The following is a 21,435-nucleotide window of genomic DNA, read 5'->3' as shown; positions in this document are numbered from 1 at the left end:
GATTCCATTTGATTGTCAGTTAAATATTTCACAAGCCGCCACTTGAATTATTTGCTCAGTCACGATGCAGACGCGACATTAATACCTTATTGTTTTTTTTCCCTGTTGTAATAGGCACCACAATAGATATCGTATTTAAGCTCTGAGTCGTCCCCGGTGGTCTTCTGTATGATTATCTCCTCTCGGCTTCACGTTTGAGGCTACATTTAGATGCACTTCCACCTGGCTGCTGCTGGCTGCACTTAATGTTTATTATTATGGAGAAGGAAGTGATTTATTTGCCTCCCCACCAGGAATTAAAGAGGCCATCCTCCAGACGTAATCTTGCATCTCTAATTAGACTACAGCTGCCCCCGATCTGACATTACGGAGTGATCCCCGATGATAGGCTACCACCAGCTTTTCTTTCCTCAGAGTGATAGCCTAGTTGCTGTTCGAGGCTTGCTTGGCTCCCATCCTCCTATTGTGCCAAATAACCTCCATCCCTTGTCCCCCCAGTGTTGTCCTGCCCTACTTGGCACGCTGCCACTGGGTGTGAATGTGTGTGTGTGTGTGAGCTAGTGTGTGTTTGAGGGGCTTTGATTTTAATAGAATCAAGATATGATGGTGCTTTGCAGGGCCAAGACTGCAATGTGGCGCTTCGGCATCTCAGAGAGAGAGAGAGAGAGAGACCTTCATCGCCTTTAAGTGCGCCTACCTCAGAAATTCTGATTGTGCGTGAGTCATCTTCAAAACTGCTGCAGTGTGTGTATGTGTATGTGTGTGTGTGTGAGTGCGTTTCTCATCCTGAGGGGCTTATTGAGACAGTAGTACTGGTTTCTTGTCGGGAAATCCCCCGTTCTTGTGAATGGAAGGGCTATAATCTCGGTGCCACACAGCACACAACTGGAAACAGTAGTAGCAGAGCCATCAAGCCCCCTCTCAAAGACAAATACTGTATCAACACGGAGCACATGGCCACGCAGGGAATTTCTGCATTATTCAGCACACACACACACGCGAATGTGTTGGTCTGCATGACTTTCAGCGCAAAGACGTGCAACATCGACCCACAAACATGCTTACGTATCGCACAGCAGCACACACAGGAACAGGCGCACACACCCATCCTGCGAGGGATTAGCAAGGAAAACACTCAATTAAAAAAACAGCTTTAGCTCTTCCTAATGAAAAAGTGAGGGAGGGAAAAAAAAAAAAAAAAAGCTTGGACAGCTAGGCAGGCAGGCACTGAAATATGAACGGCTATACGCTTGCTGCATATACACCAGACTTAAACCTCCATTTTCTATCATGTAATTGATCTCACGAGCACCATTTTGTTTGATATTTCCCTGCTACCCCTGCTGCTTTTGTAGCATCAGCATTAGAGCACGCCTGCAAACAGGAAACATTGGATGCACGGGCTTTGAGCGTGCCGGTAGAAACCAAATTTATTTTAGGAAGAAAAATGTAAAGAAGGAGGGGGAGGGTGAAACAACAACAACAACAAAAAAAAAAGGGAGTGAGTGGCGCAGTCGCTTTCATCTGGTGATTATATGAGGTTATTTTTTTAGCAGGTGGGCTGCCTAGAAAAGCAAATTCCGGCCTGCAGGGAGCTGTGATCATTCAGGCCTGACCTGCTAAATATCCTGTGTGCAACCGAAGGGTAGATGATGTTGTTGGTAAATATTTTGATGAGAGCAGGTTTCAGATCAAACCTAAAAACCTACCAGCACCTTTTGTTTGATTTTAAAAAAAAAACATTTACTGGTTTCTCCCTGTGTAGATATCGGCTTATAAAAAACAGGGAAAATCAAAGTCAGTGGTCACCATCCACAATAACTCAGGTGACATTTCTAACACCCCTGTTTATGACACCTGCTTAATACAATGAGCTTCAGTCTCTCTCCCACTGAAAACATGCCCTTAAATCTTTAAATGCTGGGACTAAAATCAAGATGACTCTTAATCTTAAAGTCGTTAGATTGGAGCTGCCGCTAACGTTATTAGTAACACCTGTGCTTTTCCTGCTCTGTCAAAGCAAAATGTCTGCTGTGAAAAAAAAAAAGGCGCCTGTGGTTTAGCCTTTGAAACCGCCAACACCATAATCTACCCGGTAACACGTTTCACACCTAACTCATCTTTTTTCTTTTTTTTTTTTATATATGCATGATGGAATATATGCAGCCACTTTCTGAAACGAAATGCTGTCAATGAACGAATTACAAGTTGCAGGAGAGACACCTGCATTATTTTCTTAACAGCTGTTGAGATATTCCCCCGGGTTGTTTCCCCTTCTGGCAGCAATGCGCAGGAGCCTCCTCATCGGAGGCAATTGGATCTTACGGTTTAAGCTTTGATGAAGATTCAGTTATAGAAAAAAAGTTGTTTTAACGATGAAGAATGTCAGTGCTCAAATTTCATATTTAGAGCAGTTTGCACAATTTCTGACTTTAATGTACAACTAACTCTTTTGGGACTCATTTGGTGCGATATTAAAGCACTTAAACAGCCTGACAAATACATCATATGTTTTTCTTGTATACGCGCCTTGTTGCTCGTCCACCTGTCACAGCGGCTGGTTCGTCCATATTTTAAAACCGGCTGCTTTCATTCATGTCTCTCATCAGTCGGACAGATTTTCCATATGATGATATACGACCCCCAACATGCTTGCCGAGCGGCTGGCGGAGTAAACTAGCAAAGTAATCCAGAAGGCGCCTACAAGCAATTATATGGAACTGATGATTCGCACAGAAACCCAGGTAGTAACGGCAGCGCAGTGGTCTCACAGAGACGGACCCTTAAGTACGCAGGCAATTAGTATAATGGTCTTATCTCAGGCCCCATTCCCTGCTTAAAAAGGAGGGTCAGATGCAATGGAAGAGCGAGCATTACACTGGACGTGCACACGGACAACTTCGATGCTTTTCTGAACACAGGACTGCACACACCCCTCGACAGAGCGGAGGCTCGAGTAATGACTTCAGTGGAAGGTTAGTACCTCTGCAGCCGAGATCCATTAATATTTTATGGGGAGATCCTGGGTGGTGCATACATATGAACAGGACTCTCCACCGGTATGAATCTCTCCCCGGAGCTTCTCGTCATCATGTACATGGGCTGTCTCCATCACTCCACATTAGCGACAGAGCAGCGATCGCTGTAAGCTGTACAGACGCTACAGTTCGACAAGATGCGCTGTGTGCAGACGAGGGAACATAGCATGTTTCTGGTTTGGGGTCAGTTCAGTTAGTATTGAACTTAAAGGGGAGAGGGCCTCGACAGGTGAGAGAAACATGGTGGTGCAGCCCAGGAAGAGTTGTGGATGTAAAGAGAGCACAATTTTTGGGATTTCTTTTATTCTTTTTGTTTTTTGGGTCTGTGGCGCTGATTCTTTCCTAATTACTTTGGCTGATGCTGACGCCAATATATGGAACAACATCAAGTCCCTCTTGTAGTGGAATTAGAATATTATTATGCCTTCTCTTTTCATGACTGCCCACTGCCAGATGAGGACATGTAATGCTTTATTTCAAATGTACACATTCAAAATAAGAGAAATACTCACAGTCACAGTTTGCGTCGCATTTGCTTAATTTAAGCATCATTTTACAGGCGTATCACATCGGTAGACATGTTTATTTCGGGCCGATGTGGATATTTCCATTTTAAAAACATTGTGATATCATCTAAAGTACATTGGCTCAAATCTTTATGGGCCCAGCAGCAGATGCTCCCTTCTGACTGGAGAGAGCTGCAGCGGCACTGTTACTCGTTAGACCTGTTATAACTATACAACCAAGTCAGTGTTATATTACAGCTCGACTGTTTGTTCCGCCCAGGCTAGCGAGCTTCTTCCCGTCTGTCTTGTGTCCACATGCAGCCACTGCCAGACTAAGATGCCATAATATGCGCAGCGTACGTGCCCTGAAGTCTAGTTATTTAATGCATTTACTCTCCTTAACGAAACAATAACGATACATTTCAAATGTTCTTAAACATCTACTTTTAGTTTCATTTAGGATTTATTATTTGTGCCATAAATACGTCCGAAGGGAAGTGTTGAGAAGGAGGGAGTTTAATCAGGTCATCTGCTGTTCGAGCCAATAAGGTTGTATTTATGTTTGAGTCCTCATGTTTACATTACAGTGTCATGAGCCTGTGACTGATCATGTTCTGACTCAGGATTCAAGGCCTAGACTTGCCTGCCTCACTGGAACTGTATGTACAAAAGTAAGTTTGTTATCTTTTTGTTTTTGAAACGGATAATTCACAATTTAAAAAAAAAGAAAAGAAGTGGACTCCTGGTAGGATATTATATATGTGACTAAATACAAATAAGTCACATAAACTAAACCTAAAGCTTCATAACTGAGTGCAGCTCTTTGGAAAAACTCTGCTCCACATTGTCTCTTCTTTATTGTGCTATTTCCAATTAGTACAGAAGTGGAAGCTCTATTAGCACGAGCATTTGCCAGCTATGAATCTTCACACCTTAGATGAAATATTCACACACTCCCACAAGCCTTTCTTTCCCCCCACATATACAGACAGAGCTATATATCACTGCCACATTTGCACTAAGGGCCTGTACATCTGAACTTCTTTTTCTCAAGTAAAACAAAAGAAGAGGGACGGAGAGAGGAGGCACCATGACGACGCTGAACTGGCGATCGGTACGAGCGCATCCACGAGGGCGGCGGACAGATTCTCCATCACACGTGTGTCAGCAGTGAAGATCAAGACGCAGCATCACAGGCTGCAGGGTCACATTCAGATTAGTCCCGATTCATTTTGTCAGAACTCTGGCTGGTCCCACATTTCTATTGAAATATTAGTGACCTGGCAAAAGGGATTAGGGATTGGAAAGGGGCGCTCACCAGTTTCACTACATGCAAGAAGACCTATTTAATGACTTCCACCACACCAGAAACTGAAAAATTATGAATTTCCACTATCACCATCTCCACTAATAGTTTCCCACTTGCTCTTTAGAAACACTCGGTTATACTCGATAATGGTAACAGGAATCACAAAGACCCTGTTTAGATACACCAGCTGGTTCACTGACATGGATTGTAGGCAGCCAAACCTTTTATTGAATTATTTACACTCTTCTGTGTACTGTAAAGAAATAGAATGTAATGTATATTTCTAAATGTGACGCTGTGTATCGAGCTGTGCTTTATCACTGTGTTTCTTTTGTCAAAAGCAGAATAAAAACAGCGTTATCTGCAATTGTGAATATGTATGTAGAACAATACACTAAATGGGTTACAATACTTTAAATAGGTTAATAAAATGCAGCATTGTAGCACTGACACCGCCTTTAACAGAAAGGACGCGTCGGGTGGAGCTGAAAAACTTAACTATGAATGATTGAGAAAAAAAGGAAACAGAAACAAAGCTAACAAACAAGCAGAAGAAGGTCACGGCCTCTGTAAAAAAAAAAAATGTGTGTAAGACTGTGCCAGCCCGTCATCTGACCACACTGAATGACGTTTCAAAACGGCAGGAATGCATGATGTAATGAATGCCCCAAAAAAAGGTTGACTGAGACGATTCAGGCTCCATAAGCGGCTGCGTTCCAAGCAGTCTTAATCTGATGCTTTTTCTGCATGTAGGCCAAGTATGGTTACACTAAATAAAAATGGGTTACACAGCTCATTAACTTGTACCAACAAGGATCAGCGTGATCAGTAACACATTTGAACGGCCATGCCAATACAGACCCCATTATATACTGCCCCTCCAAGACTAACAAGTCTTTGCACAGGTCTTTGCATTTCATTAAATGCTGATGGTTTAATCAGCTGCGTCTCCACGACCGCAAAGTGGTTAATGAAGGGAAAAGATCTGAGTGTGCACTGACTAACCAAGGTAGAGTTAAGCTTCCTGATCTCACGGGTGTTTTAATCTCAAAGTGAAATCAAACTGAGCTTTTATTCAAGGATCAAAAACCTGAGCGTGTTCAGTGATGCCATCGGATCAACAATCTTTTAGTTAACCAAACAGCTACGAGTCCCGAGCTGCCGTCCGCATCGCCGAGCGAGCACATCTGACTCCAGCTGGGAAGCTACTGGAGGGAGGGAGGGGGGGGGACTGTATCACAGTGACGGATTTGCTCCATCATCTCACTATTCTCCCGAATATCAGCACTGCCACAACTTCCTCATTATCACACACACAAACTGCGAGCGAAATCCATTATCTCCTACAGCTTTTCTCCCTCTGCCGAGCTCATCTAGTTATTAATCAACACAGCTGCCAGCCAGATATCATTGTTGACCGTTGTCAGTCACTCTCACGCAAAGTCTAAAAAAAAAAATTTAAAAAAAAACAACACAGGCCTTCTCAATCATGCCTAAAACCAAAAACGTATTTTTACAGCAGCACAATCTGACATTAGTGAATCTCAACATTTTCCCCCTTTTTTTTCCCCTCAGCTTCCTGCCTCAGTCCCTCCGTCTGCACCAGCTGATATTTCAATAGCTTGTGTTGGGTGTGGCTTATAGCTCCAACACACTGCTTATAGCAGTTTAACAGGGGGATGGGAGGCGGACCGCGGTATCTATACATCAGCACTACTTGCCTGAATATACTCGGCAGCACTGTCTCACATGTAAATGCAGCCTTTGTTTTGCTCCTCCCATGTCTATGCTGATGACTGAGCCTGCTTTATTGTTTTGGTGTGCAGTAAATTCTGTTGAACTTTGAGCTTCCATCTTGGCAACGGCAGGCACAAAATGTACGCGAGTGGAACAATGTACCAGCAAAATAAATAAATAAATAATAATAAAAATAAAATCACCCAGCACACAAGCATGTTCATCACTTAAATACACTGCAACAGTGCAGGACCAGGGTGTTAGTAATCAACCCAAACATACTGAAATGTATGCATTGTTTTAAATGAGCATCGTCCTAAACGGCACTGGTTTAATAATTAACAAGAAATGGGGCTTTGATTCTCAGCTCAGACCCAGTGGACTCCAACTTAGACTCTTTGCCACAGAGCTTTTATTTATAGTGCTATCAATAGATCACGTGGAGAGAGATGATGTGCAGCAACATCAAGCCATATTATGTGGAGGGAAAAAAAAAAAAAAAACACCTTTCCCTTTCACAAACCCTGATCAGCTTATGTTCTATCTGGTAGTTTTTTCCCCTCAATCAGCGCAAGTGAAACAAACCATTGTGTGAATGTGGCACATATGCATATCTGGTTCTGCCGGCACTTTGCATAAAACAGGGCAAACTGATAAACGGACGGGGACGTGAAGTATTCGCTTTGTCCTTACAGAAGGAGGAAATGAGCCGTGTCAAAAACACAAGTGAAACGATGGTGATTATTTGGTATTCTAAAAACATAAATAAATCAACCGTTTTTTTTTTTCTTCCATTCACACCGATATAAATATCACTGTAAATTGAATAGTTGATCCATCTGCTCATTGCATGATGTGCATTTGTCATTGTTAGTGCCAAACTAATGACTAAAATGTAATAAAATAACATTTTCGCAGGATTTCTTCTGAAATCTGTATCAGCATCGTCTCTGGTAGACTGTGCAGGAATCTCTTAAGTATGATGGTGCAGTGACATGACATGAAGTTTGACTGTTGTGGCTTATGACACTTTTTCACTGGGCTCATTAAATGCTTGAATTGGGTTTTGTTAAAGAATATACTATACTGCTTCGGGTAAGGTGGGACGTAATCACAGCTCTACCTCCTGGATCATTTCAGTGGTTTACACAGCAGTGTTAATGGCTGCGGCTACGTACCCAATCTTGGCCTTCTGCTTGGGCTTGGAGGAGGGTACGATGCAGGCCTTCCTACAAGCCTTCTCTTTGAATCGCGCTTTGCCATTTCCTTTGTGCTCGCGGTCGCGGTGGCTCTTGTGCTGCGAGGAGGAGCTGGGGAAACTCTCAGGGCTCATAACTCTGGGGATGTTCTTCTCCCCACGCTGTCGGGCTTTAGCGATAGCCTCTGATATTATCCTGTTGGCCTTCTCCTGCTTGTCCTGTATGTTTGACTCCATCTGATGGTGCGTCCTCCGCGGCGTTCTCTTCTCTGACGAGGAGCTGGATGAGGATGACGACGATGAGGAAGAGGAGGAGGACGACGAGCTGCTCTTCATTGCGGGACTGAGGACCCGTACCTGGCTACCGGGACCATTAGCGTTCTTTCGAGGCTGAGGAAAGTAAAGAGAATGATAATTAGTATTTATCAATCATGAGGTAAAAATCTCATAAATATTACAGACATGATGTCATCTATTTCAGATGACACAAACCCAAAATCAGATGCTGGGCTGTATGTGCTATAGAAAAACTGAGAACTATAGGGCTGACAGCAGAGTTGAGTGACTGAAGCTGATGGTCTCACAGACAAAGAAGTTCAGACTGAACTCAGTTCATGTAAGCAAGGTGTGCAGCCAATAAGATGCTACACTCAAGTCTCCAAACACTCTATCATCATGCATTACTCCACATACAGAAAGTACCATAAACAAAATCAGCAATTTTCTACCCGGCCTCGCAATCAAATGCATCCGGTCTCTAAGGCTGGCCTTCTTCTGTACAGTTTAAAACATCTGCTTACACGTTCTGTAACATAAGTGGTTATACTAAAATAGAAATAAATAAAAAGGAGATTATAATAAGAGTCATACAGCTCAGCTAACAGGTGAGTAATACACTCCAACCTCAGTTTCCTTTACGGGAAATGGTGTCAGCACACAGAGATGCAGTTTCACTGTGCAATAAGCAGAAAGTCAATGCGATATGGTGACCAAACATGAAACAAGAGGCTCAGAAAGCCACTACAACCCCTTCATGGAGTTACAACAAGCTCTGATGCTGCGATGTGACCACTGCAACTATCACTCATTCAGAAAAACACAACCCTCCTGGAGGCTGCGTGAACCTCTCGCACAGCAGAGCTCGCTGCTGTCCCCGTCTCTCCGACGGTGGGGGTGGGGGGAGGACCTGTCTCACTATGCGTGATGCTCACTTCCACTATCAGCATCCTGTGCAACTCTACTGGCAGACCTTCAGCACGAGAAAGGGCAGGTGTTCCCCCCCACCTAGGATTTCATTTAGATCCGGTGGTGGGAAACCATGTCACGAGAAAACTCTCCAAGCCCTGATACAACTGAAATTCTTTTAGATGGCGTGAGATATTGCGAAAGGTGGGGTAAACACTCCAGTCAATGAAGCAGGTTACAGTGAGCCTTGGCAGACATAAATAATCCAGCTTGGCTGATACATGATGATACGTGAATAATAGATGGTGTGACGGAGGTGGTTATGCCCACACGAGTGCCTTGTGGTGGGCCCCGAGTCCAGCGGAGAGAGGGAACCCATAAATGGATGACCCGATCTAAAAATGTGTTGCGTATGCCTATATGGCCCAGGCGCGGTTGCATTTTTTTCCCCCCCTCGCTGGTGGCTAAATAAAGAGAATTAGCTTGAACCTCGCCAACAAAGTATTGGTGGTGGGGGGGTTGGAGGGAGTTGAATAACCCAGCAATTCATTTGGAAAAGGAAGCGGGGGGGGACACGCACACACACACACACGAACACACACAAGAGCTGCATTATGATTTTCACGTGTGCAACGCCGCTGAGGCTATTAGGAAGAAATTTACTGGATCATGCTGGAATGTTCTCATTCAAGTTAATGGCAGAAAAAAAAGAGAGAGAGAGAGAAAGAGAGAGAGAGAGAGAGGGGGGAGGGGTTGAAAGTAATGTTGAAGAGCGGAAGAACATGAAAGAAGCAGCAAGAGGAAGAAGAGAGAAAAATATGAAAACAGGCTTCTATCAGAAAGACAGAGAGAGAGAGAGGGGAGAGAGGAGAGAGAGAGAGAGAGAGAGAGAGAGAGAGAGGGGGGGTGAGGAAAGATAAAATGCACCAAAACTGAGAGCACTGCAGCTGTGTAATACATCTATAAATAACTGAAATTACAGCCTGCCAGCACTGCAGTGATTTCAATCTCTCTAACAGCACGTAGTCCCACAAAAACGCCGAGGACCATTACAGCCCATGAAAAGGTAGAGTAAGCCTCCAAAAATCGGGCCGGCCTGCTTCACCCCCCCCACACACACCTTTCGCTCTCAACCCCTCCTTTCGTTTCCACATGTAGTGAAGCTCTCTGGTGACTGACAGGTTCAACACTTGGAGGACACACACACACACACACACACAACGTACAGTATAGAAACTACAGCAGCCTGGAGGGGGGAATTAAAAAGCTGAGAATAGCGATGTATGGAATGAACAGGCAGCGAAGGGAAGGAGGGAGGCAGGGAGGTGGGGGGGGGGGGGGGGGGGGGGGGAACAGAAACGCTGTTAAAAAAAAAAAAAAAAGCCTTGATAAGGTCTAGCACAGCAAAGCAAATGAGTATGGAAGGGGAGGAAAATAAAGCAGCAATGAGTTCAAGATGGCGGCAGTGCAGCATGAGCCAGTAGCAGAGGAGGTTGTTCAGTTCCTGCCGGCCCCTCCTCCTCCTCCCCCTCGTCCCTCCTCCCAGCTCTCAGAGCAGCTCACTTACCCTTCCTCTTGGCCTCTTCACTGTAGACATGGTGTTTCTTTTTTTTTTTTCTGTGTGTTTTTTTTCTTCCTCTTTCCTCCCCCTCTCCAACCGGCTAACAAAAGCCTTGCCCTTTCGCCGGGTTTTTTTTTTCTTTTTCTTTTTTCTCTTTTGCTCTCTCCCTCCTCCGCCGCTTGCTCGCCGCTTTTCTTTTTACAAAACACACTTCTTTTTCCCTCTCAACAGTCGGTTTTCTCTCACTCTTCCTAGAGCCGTGCGTTCCCCCCCTCCCCTCCCTCGCTTCCTCGTTTTTGCCTCCCCTCCTCCTCCTCCCCGGTCAGCTCTTCTCCTCAGGCAGTGGCGAAGAGCGCTGGAGCCGCTTCGTCTCCTCCTCCCCCAGCGGGCAGGGCTCAAGAGGAGCGCATGGGAGCCCTCTCTCTCTCTCTCTCTCTCCCTCTCTCTCCCTCGCTCCCTCACCCTCGTTTGTCTCTTCACAGGGTGATGAGGGAGCAGCGCTGTGGGCGGTAGAGGAGGTGCGTGGCAGTCCAGGAAGCTCTCATTCTGCCGCTGCGTGCCTCTTTGCCGTCGTCCGGCTTCGCCAAAGTCTCCCTCTCACTCTCTCTCTCTCTGTGCGTGCGTGTGTCAGAGTTGCCTTCCCCCCTGCCTCCCCTCTCCTCCCCTCTCATTGATTCCTCTTTCCGCCTGCCTCTCGTGCGCCTGTGCCTCTCTGAGCCGTTTCTCCTCTTATTTCTCGCTCTTTCCGCTCTGCCGTTTTCCCCACTCTCGCAGCCCTCGCTCCTCGTCTTCCTCGCCGGCCAGGATGATTTAAAAAAAAAAAAAATTTAAAAAAAAGAAAAATAAAAAAGGTAGGTTACTCCTTTTTATTACTCACAAAAAAGGCTTTTGTGGTAGCTTGCTCGCTTGTTTGGCCGGTTGTTTTTTTTTTTCCTCCTCTTTTCCCCCCCACTTGTCTGTTTCCTCGTTCTCCCTCGCTGCCCTCCCCTCTCCCTGGCTGGGGCGTGTGTGGCGAGCTCGAGACTCTGGCAGGCAGAGCGGCGGAAAATGAAAGCACAAAGCAGCAAAATGCATCAGCATGAATATTAGAGATGTCGTTAAAACCCAGACTCGTTTTTCTCTCTCCCTCTCTCTCTCCCTTGCTTGCTCGCTCACTCACTCACTCTCACTCTCTCTCTCTTTGTAAGGAAGTAGGCCAGCAGATGGTGCTAGCAGTTATTACATTAACTTTCACAACTTAACCCCCAAAGTACTGGATTTCGCCTACACACACACACACACACACACACCACAGACCGTCAACATGGGAGCTTTTTTGTCCCCATGTAGGTTAGTGCCGGTGACGTGTCGCGTTATTTATGGAACGGCATCTTACAGACAGGGCCAGAAATTATCAAACGCATTCATTAATTTCCCACAGGATAAAAAAAAAAAAAAAATGTTTTGCCTGACTCAAACGGTACACAAACACCGCAATCGACATCAACACGTGACTACAGCGGCGTAAAAAAAAAAAAAAAAAAAAAAAGCTTTCTTCCACTTCCTACTGCCCCTCGTACCAGACGGAAGGGACATCCAGAAGTCTCTGGTGGGGTGAGACTTCGAGCACTTGTGAGGTCAAGGCCTCGTCACCCTGTGATGACTCTTGGAAAGAAAAACAATTCCAAGAGGGGGAAACTGGACTGTGTCCAAGACATGCAGCTCTTCCTGCGCACCAGAACAGATTCTTGGGAGGAACGAGCTGGCCTTTCAGGGGACTGACAGCGTGATGCAGGGGCCATGTGCACCGGCTGGCACATGGTATCGGGAATTATGCAGAGACACAGGGCTGGCCTGAGGCCAGGTACAGTGCACAGCACTACTGGTCTGAGTTACTGACAGATATCCAATCAGCTCTGAAATCTTTATTTACTGTGCAAAATGTGCTGAGCCTGCTTCTTTCCCCGCCAACACCCTGTTCACCTTTTCATGCAGCTGCACACACATGAATATCTGAGTGGATTTGGGATGAGTCTGATTCAAATTACTACACAAAACACACACTCAATACATATCTCCTGACAGGTGGAGCTGATTTAAAGAGATGACTAAACACAACACAACACACAGTGAGACAACACCTAGAATCCTTCACAATGTCTTAAAAAAGCAAATGTCCCTGAGGAATGCTTTTATTTTGGTAGATATTACATGTTCTCTGTGTGCTTCTCTGTGTCTTTTTAGTGTTTCTAGACCAATAAAAATGTCATTTTGTTTTACGTTTGTATAATTCATCGTATCGTTCCACTCTGATCTGATCCCTCCTCAGCTCAGAGACTTCTTACTGTGAGTTGTGTTTTTTTGTTGTTTTTTTTTTTCCCAAAGTGTGGTGTGAAATATGTGGGTGTGTGTCCGTGTAGGCTACAACACAATATGGCTTTACATAGCATGTTGTACAGATAACCTCAATAAAGTCATGTGCAACTGACCAACTGGTACGGTGTGGACAGCCTCATTCAAAATGTGTGTGTGTGTAAAGCAGCTAAGGCAGAGCTTTTAAGATAAGTGGGATGACTTTTTTTTTTTTTTTATATCTCTCTGGTGTGTGTAGTTTTACATTTTTTACAGCGTTGTATCTTCTACACAGAGATGACACTCCAGTGTGTGAATAACAATGGCTGTCATGTCCAAAAACTGTGTGCAGGGAGCAGACACGAGATCCAACCTGTCAGGCCAGGCCTTGGAGTTTGGACTTTAAAGTAGACCACATGCTTACTGAGAGCTGAGCAACAGTGTCCTCCCCGAGCTAAACAAATCCACTGTCAGATAAATGCCCACTGGGGAACAGAGCCTGGGGGTGAGCACACACACACACACACCAACAGTGCAGTGGGTGTTAAAACTCATGTAGGCCCTTGGCTCTCTCTGCATAAACCAACACAAACAGAGAAAAATAAAAAAAACAAAGGCCGTCCTTCATTACCGCATCGGCAATATGTGTACATAATAAAAACAAAACTCTTAACAATCGAAACACCGTGTTCAAAGAAACATCTTGCAACAGCCTCCGTCTAAAATCCAAATAATCAAATCACTGCAACAGCGAACAGTGTTTGATGGGTAAAACAGACGACATGTGACATTTCAGAGAGCCTCAATAAACACCCAGAGAGACTTAGTTACCATACATGGTTGTTAGTAAAGATACAACATTTTTTTCTCCACTGGAAAGGTTTGTCTTGTGCGTGTCAAAAACGAGAAAATAAAGAATGAAAGAAGGGAAAAAAAAAGCTCAACAACATACAAAATGCTTCAACGGTCACATGGCATGAAGCCACAGCTCCTTGGTGACGAAGCGGTTAATATGCAAACAAGCCTGGCAGCTCTGTGCGAGGGGAGGGGGGGGGGGGAGTGGCTTCCTTTAAAGACAGAAGAGGGAGGGAGGAGGAAGAGGAGGGGAGGGGAGTAGAGAGGAAGGGGAGGGGAGTAGCGGAGCTGTTGAAAGGTAGTGTGTGTGTGTGTGTGTGTGTGTGTGTGTGTGTGTGTGTGTGGAGAGAGGGAGGGAGGCTGGCTGCAGAGGCACAGGTGTCTGTCTCTGAACACTCCATTACTTCCTCATCAAAGGGACTGTATTAGTGTGCCACTGCTCTCATTTCTTGCCTGAACCACCGTGAGAGTCTCCACTAACTCACCATTAGGGAAATGAGAGGCAGCACCAGGCTGAGTAGATGGACTAGCACCCGCCGGTGCTTCGGGGTCTACCAGCTAGCTGCTACGCTCGTACACGGAGATTATAGGCATATCCAACTGGGATAAAGTGTCACCCAGTGTTAATGGAAACGTTAGCCGCGGTGCGACGAATGACAGAACGACCGTATGATCTCTTGTGCGCTGGCACAGCTTCAGGCAGTGCACATGTGAGTTTTGAACTTCCTCAACTCACTGTTTGTTTTCATAATGCTAAACTGTGATATGGAAGGGATGCATTCAAATCCTCAAAACTGATATCAGAAAATCAATTATTTGTCATTCAACTAAAAATGCATCAACTATAATCCCCTAGAATAATTCCATTTCCTCTGGGGGGGGGGGGAGTGGTTAATAATGGGAGCATTAAAAACATCTGTCGTCGACATAATAATGCAGCACTATTGGATTCTTTCATTCAACATGCGTGAACGTCAATCAGACAGCGACGAGCGTTTCCCCCACAGGTCCAGGGCTGATTTGTAGCGAGAGCCGTCTGCAAGGGAACGCAGCACTCACAAATTAACAGCTGATTAGCAAAGTCATTTCTCTTTATCTGTAAGACTGCAAATAAAAGGCTGCAGTCTGGGAGCCGTTTTCATCAGTCTTCATGTCAAAACGCTGCTCCCTGCAGACTCCTGGAAAGTGGAAATGCTAAGTAGAACATTTCGAGGGATTCAACACGAGAAGTTGACCTCTCCTTAAAAATCTGCCACCAAAGACCACCAGAGATGAGATAAATAAGAAAAAAAATCAGTGCCAGATAAACTTATCACCTCCAGTGGCAAATCTTGTTGAACTCTCCCTTCACTTTTCACACCTTGAAAACACTTCTCAGTGCCGCTCACTAAGAATAGCCTTGGCCTTTCAGATTTCTCACAGCAACAAAGACTTCACGGCTAACCTCGTCACTGACTCTTGATCTCGTACCTACGGCTTTGTTAATGAAACATAGATCTCAGTGTTAAATCAAGGTGTGAAGAAGAAGAGAAGTCAAATGATTATACTCCGCTAATTAGGCCTACAGCTACAGGCCAGTCTGAAACCGAACAAAAGGTGGGAGGGGAATGGCGGCGCTGATAAATGAAAGGAGACACCATGCACTGCAATGCTTCCTCAACCAATTAAATACAGCACCGTGCATTAATGGTCCTTTATTCAGGGCCAAGAGTAGCGTTAGCTGGGTCGGAGCGTGGTGGCCTCTAGAGAAGCTGCTGAAAGTCTAACAAAGCATTAGAACTTCAGTCGGGCCGGACCAAAACACCAAAACACCAAACAGCCTGACTGCACAGATGAAAACACACACACAGCACAAAATGAGCGCACGTCTGCTGCAATGGGCTTAATTACTCGATTAACTGATGAATAACCAACTGTTTTGATAATTGTTATAGTTTGTCATTTTTCCAGCCAAAGGTTTGTTGGTTCTAGCTTCTTGACCGTGAAGATTTAATGCCTTAATTTGTTTTTGATGATAGTAAATGAGGAGTCTTGGACATTTTATTGACTTAAATTGTGAAAATATTATTAGTCATCGTTGCGTGAGGGTTTGAATGCCCTGGTGCAATGCTCAAAGGCACCTGGTCAGCAGTCTGGAGGACCTTCCCACATTAACTTTCCACCTGAGCAGGCAGCACACACCAGCTATACTGTCATGTGGTTTCTGGGCTACAATTCACAATACTTTCATTTCAAACTAGACAACTTAAACTTCTGATTTCAATCCTGATTAGAAAATAAGATAATTAAAGACATTTTGTATCTATGATGCGGCTCCTCATAGTGACTATTGGTTGTATAGGAACAATCGGCTTATTTCAACTTACTGTTATCTCAAAACATACAGTATTATACAAGCCACTGACACCGCTGCATACTCAGGGTTAACCAAGCAATACGCCCAACATGAAAAAGAAGAAGCATAAACATAGCTAGTGTTTGTGTGTTTGTGTGTGTGTGTGCACGCATGCATGTCAGTGAGTCTGAAGTATTTATAGTAAATAAAAACATAGCACAAAAGGATCATGATCACAAAGACATGACACACAACACGAACACACAAACAACCTGTTCTCTTACCCTCATACTGCTCTAACACACACACACTTATTCAACATACGCAATAATCTTTACACCTGGTTTATTGTTTACAGTGGATTCAATTAACAATTAAACTGCTCCAGCTGTAACAGGGACGTATCCCAGCACTGCTGCACTCCCAAACAACCTCCAATCCAACAGGCATTAATAAAGACGGCCTATTTGCTCACTATTATGCCGTCAGCTAATTGTTCAGCGCAGACAGCCACTCCTAGTGCTGACAAAGAGGGTTCGTAAGCACAGACAGACCCATGTGAAGTGTAACAAGTACAGCATGTTGCATCCAGTCATGTGGCTAGGACGTTACCGAACACCAGGGGGTGACTGTGAGGAGAGGGAGCAGCAGCGCATGTTACAGAGAGAAGACGTCTGCCATCACCTCCATGTGAGTTAGCCGTCTGATCGGTCGTGTGATAATACCAGAATGTTATCATGCATTTGACTGACATCAACAACAACAACACAAAAAAAGGAAGTTGTAAAAGTCCTCAACAGTTTATGACCAGTTGTGATATAATTCTGTCCTCGTCCTGCTCGTGTCTGGGTTTAGTGTGGCTTCCTCATGATGCTCACGTTCTCGTTAACCCCTGCACCAAACAGCTGTGACTCCGGTTTGACTCTAGTGCAGAATACAGAGTACTGAGCCTGAGCCTGGCTCCGTGTCAGTCAGGCCCGATGACTGAGGAAACGCCAGCAGTGATTCTAACTAGGGCATCTGGCCTTCTTGCATCTTTAAGCGGCGGCTCAGAGGGCAGTCGCTCAGCAAGATCTCAGATGATATTTTAAGGGCTAGCACTGTGTATAAGCTCTAGTGGAGCATGAGCCAAAGTGAAAGCAAGAGGCCATCCATCCACAGAGGGACACCCTTCATAATTAGCAGCTGACTCGCACATTTTACAGAGCAGCAGTGGGGCTCTTTTCCTACTTAAAACACAGTCCACCATTAGAAATGCAGCTCTTTAATGAATTAAATATTAGTGCGTGTGAATTTGTTTAGAGGTCGTCAAGGTAGTGGCGAGGCAACCTTTGTAGCTACAACAAACTGACTGTCCTGTCGTTGCACCTCAGCAACACTTGTTGAATTGCTACAGCAACAAAAATCAGCAGTTGTGTGTTATTTTCTGACAGAAGAGTGAGGGATCACTGTCTGGGCCTTCTGGAAAAGATCTTGGGGGGGGAAAAAAAAAAATCCTTGTGTTTCAATTTGGATTTTATTTTTGGTTCCTATTAGCAATGGAAATACTGTAGTAACCCGAGGAATTTGCTGAAAAATGGAAACACAGCGACGAGGAAGTCGAGCAGCGGTCCAGGTTCGATTTCATCCAGGGGGTGTCATGATATTGCAAGAATCACAACAACCGGGATTTAAAAATTGTTAATGCTGAATATGGTGTGAGCAATTAAATGACTTCATGTGGTTGTCTTCTGTCTAATAATTGAGTTTAACTGTTTGTTTTGTGCATTTTCAGTCTAAACTTGCAACAAAAATCAAAGATAGAGTTCAGAAGAAGTATTTTCTTCATTTCTATACTGAATTTGTTTGGCCATGTACAGAAATCTGACATTGTGACAGCTCTTATATTCCAACCCAGGGCCCTTTGCTGTGTCACATCTGTCCACTTAAGGTTAAAAAAGCCCACAAAAAATAATTTTAAAAGAAGCCAGAAGTTTAGTCATATCATCCAAACCACCTAATTTGGAGGTAAAACCAAAGTGACCGCACCAGCCGTGGTGCCTCAGGGTGACTGCAACTGAACTGAGAACCGAGCACAGAAATACAGCCCGTACAGTGGGTCAAGAGTTGAACCAGGGCTCAGACCTTTTTAATAAAAGCCTCATTCTCAGATGTCCGCGGTTACTTTGTTTGGACCAAAGTAATTATAGAAACAACAGCCAAACTGAAGCAAAAAGGAGGATCGATGCTGTAAAAAACCAGAAGCATGCTTTAAACTACATGTGGGGAAAATCTAAACTAATCAAAGGATAACTTATTAAAACCGTATTAATCGTTCCACTGAAATGAGAATCCTGTCCCAGTAATGTGGACTTGAAGCAGCACAGGTGGCCTCCACAGAAGTGACAATTTTGCAGATGCTGTATGATTCATCTACCCCAGAGGAATTGAGTGTTTTGCATACTGAACAGCTCAAGGATTTCTTGTGCACTTCATATTCGCTGTCAGAAAACAAATTCATTGCACCTCTCTTCTATAAGGCTGTTTTTTTTTTTTTTAACTTAGCCGTGGTAGTTCTGAGTAAATGACGCAGTGCTCTCCACGTCAGAGACGGCACAGCAGGTCAGACACCAGCCAGTAAAGTGAAGCTGAACCCTGCAAAACAAGCAAGCCGGATGATGCCATTCATTAATGGGAACATCGGTGCAAACTGAAGAGCGGAGCTGAGAGGAGGTCCCTCAGGATGTGAAAGAGAGAGCCAGACAGAGAGCGAGGGGAGGAAAGAGAGGAGGGATGAGGTAGAGGGAAATTCAGCGAGGGGGGCTTACTGCCAGACCTTTACAACTCCTTCATTATTGAAGCGGTGCAAAGTGAGAGCGAGGCCAAAGCCTGTGTAAAAAAAATAAATAAATAAATAAAAAAAAGGAACACACACAGAGGCGACTATGTACATCTGCACACAAGCAAGACAGACCGGGTGCGTAGTCAACCTGCAGCCTTCAGGATATGATGAAGTAAGGATTTTTTTTACTCCCCCCCCCCTCCTCTTATTTCCACCTCCTGCTCAGTGTGAGGCAGGTGTCTGTGGAGAGTCTCTGCTGGAAATCATAGAAGCCAGGCACACGACATAATGAGCAGGATCACCTCTACCACAATCACTGTGGTATCATTTTATAAAAGAATGAGAGAGAGCTCAAACTGTTCAGAATATAGTGTATATGGGAAAAAGAAGATGAATAAATCATACCAAGATGTGAAAAAACATATATCCCTGAACACCACAAAGCAGAGACTAGAGTGTAGCATTGCACACACACAGTACACATGTGCAATAAAGTATATGCACAGAATCCAAAGGGGATTGTGTTGTACAACTCACACATGTTGCAGGGATAAAAACAAAAAAAAAAATGGCTGTTTGAATTTACTGTCTGTTCTGTCAGATTACTGTCAATCATCGACTTCGCTGGTGGCCACCAAATAATCAGATATAGACACTATAGTCTACTGCAGTTTGATTTGAGAGGACAAGCTGTCAGAGATGAGCTGGATCGTTTCATTGTCATTCAGCCGCTGCACTTCGTCCAATTGCGGCCGCCGACATTCATAATTCAACTCGGCTCAGTGCGACAATCATCGTGACCATCAGTGTGACTGCCGGGCTGTGAGACAGAGCAGGACAAGAGTGGCAGCAAGTGATGACAAAGAAAGATCTCGATGAAAAACAAAGAAAAGTTCATGCTGTTCATGTCGATGGATGGAAGAAATCAATCGACGAAGACAGAAAGATCAGAGGCTGCGTGCAAGACCTAAAAAAAAAAACAAAAACAAAACATCCCTGGCACTGAAGGAACTTTAAACTGAGATGTTCTTTTTCTTCAGACTGCAGCTGCACTTTTGGAGACACAATCATTAATAAAAACTACATCTTATCTTAACTGTTCTGCTTCACTAAGCCACATTTAAGCTCTTAGCAGTGTAAATCTAATCCTTTTAAATGAGTTGATAAAAATCCATATAAAAACAAAATACTTCAACTCAGACTTAAATTCAAAGCTGGTTTGATTTAATCGAGATTAACTAAACTGAGATATGATCCAGTAAATATGTCGTATTTTCAGTTAATGTGTTATTTTCACTGACATTTAATTTAAAAAGGCACTCAAAACATAATTAAAAAAAAAAAAAAGGATGACAAAAACAAATCTGAAGAGAGTGTACTCTCTCACTGAGGGAAACCGCCATTACAAACAATGATCCTAATCTTTAATTTTTCTCTTTGTCTCTCAAAGACAAAAAAATAAAATCATGATAACAGGAACTACACTGTTCTTGGTTAAGGTGTCTAGACACAATTCACCCCAGCAAGCCAAAGTAACCACATTAACAGAAACACCAAGATGGAGTCAGGATTTCAAATATGAAACATATCTTTTTAAAATGCAATCCAAGAAACGCACGTCTATTTCGACCAGGTGCTTTGAACCTTATTCACGTTCAGTTGTTTCTAAAAATCCAGCCTTTTGCGAGCCTGAGCGACGTTACTTTAGCTTGACTCACTTCACAGTAAAACGATGACAGATTAATGACACACCGGTTTAGACAGCAAACTTTCTTCTTCAAAAGTTAACAGACAATTGAGTCAATGGCCCCTACGCAACAGAAACGAAGTGTAAAAGACTCAACTTACAACACAGGCGTCCATAGCAACTAGCTAACGACTTCCTACTGACACGAACCTGTTTGCTGAGCTCACAAATCAGTAACTAGTTAAGAGCCAACCGCCGTCTCTTTGGACAATGTGACCACCATAAAGTTCTGTCAAAGTCAAACAAAGATTACGAAGTGTCAAGTGAAAAGGAAGGAAAGAGCCTATCATTTTCACTTGCTTTACGCTAGCTGGCTCGCAATCTTTACTTCATTTTTAGATGTTTTATTCCAAGATTTTTTCCTCAGACAATCCCTCCCTCCAACCGCAAGACGACAATCATTGTGTCAGCTGTAAACGCAAGGACAAAAGGGTCACAACCTCTTCGTGCCTTTTCTAAATTTCCTCACTTGCACCCAACACTAAGGCTAATCTAGTGATTTCTATGCTGTCTTCAGTCTTTCTATGCCCAGGGACACTGTGACACTGTCTAGCCACCCAGCTTTCCTTCCCCTCTCAAACCAGTCAAAGGTTAACACGAGTTCAAGGAGGTTTGCCTCACGTCACGACCAAAAACTGCATTCCAGTCACATACACAGAGACACAGACACACACAAAAACCCTCCACATTTGACCGCTGAGCAAACATTCACCCCGCCATCACAACTGAAAAATATTCAAAAGCCATTTAATCCCTGGAGAAAGAGGCTCGAGAGAAAAGGAAGGACGGAAAAAGCGGAGTAAAAAAGAGCA

General features: G+C 44.1%; 1 protein-coding gene across 7 annotated transcripts in view; it reads right to left on the bottom strand.

Moving 5' to 3' along the window:
• chd9 (chromodomain helicase DNA binding protein 9) overlaps positions 1–21,435 on the bottom strand; it is a 70,040-nt gene that overhangs the window by 36,039 nt on the left and 12,566 nt on the right. For 6 of the 7 annotated variants that reach the window (XM_037094349.1, XM_037094348.1, XM_037094350.1 and 3 more), the window contains one exon: positions 7,769–8,178. In XM_037094349.1, coding sequence (XP_036950244.1) covers positions 7,769–8,178 — 410 coding nt within the window. Of the gene's footprint in view, positions 1–7,768; positions 8,179–10,540; positions 10,799–21,435 lie in introns of those variants that run through there. The other variant, XM_037094353.1, reaches the window with a different exon arrangement.

The sequence above is a fragment of the Acanthopagrus latus genome, chromosome 4 (assembly GCF_904848185.1).
Source record: "Acanthopagrus latus isolate v.2019 chromosome 4, fAcaLat1.1, whole genome shotgun sequence".
NCBI lineage: Eukaryota > Metazoa > Chordata > Actinopteri > Spariformes > Sparidae > Acanthopagrus > Acanthopagrus latus.
Note: the sequence above shows the minus strand (reverse complement) of the source record. Positions and strands in the feature narration are given on the sequence as shown.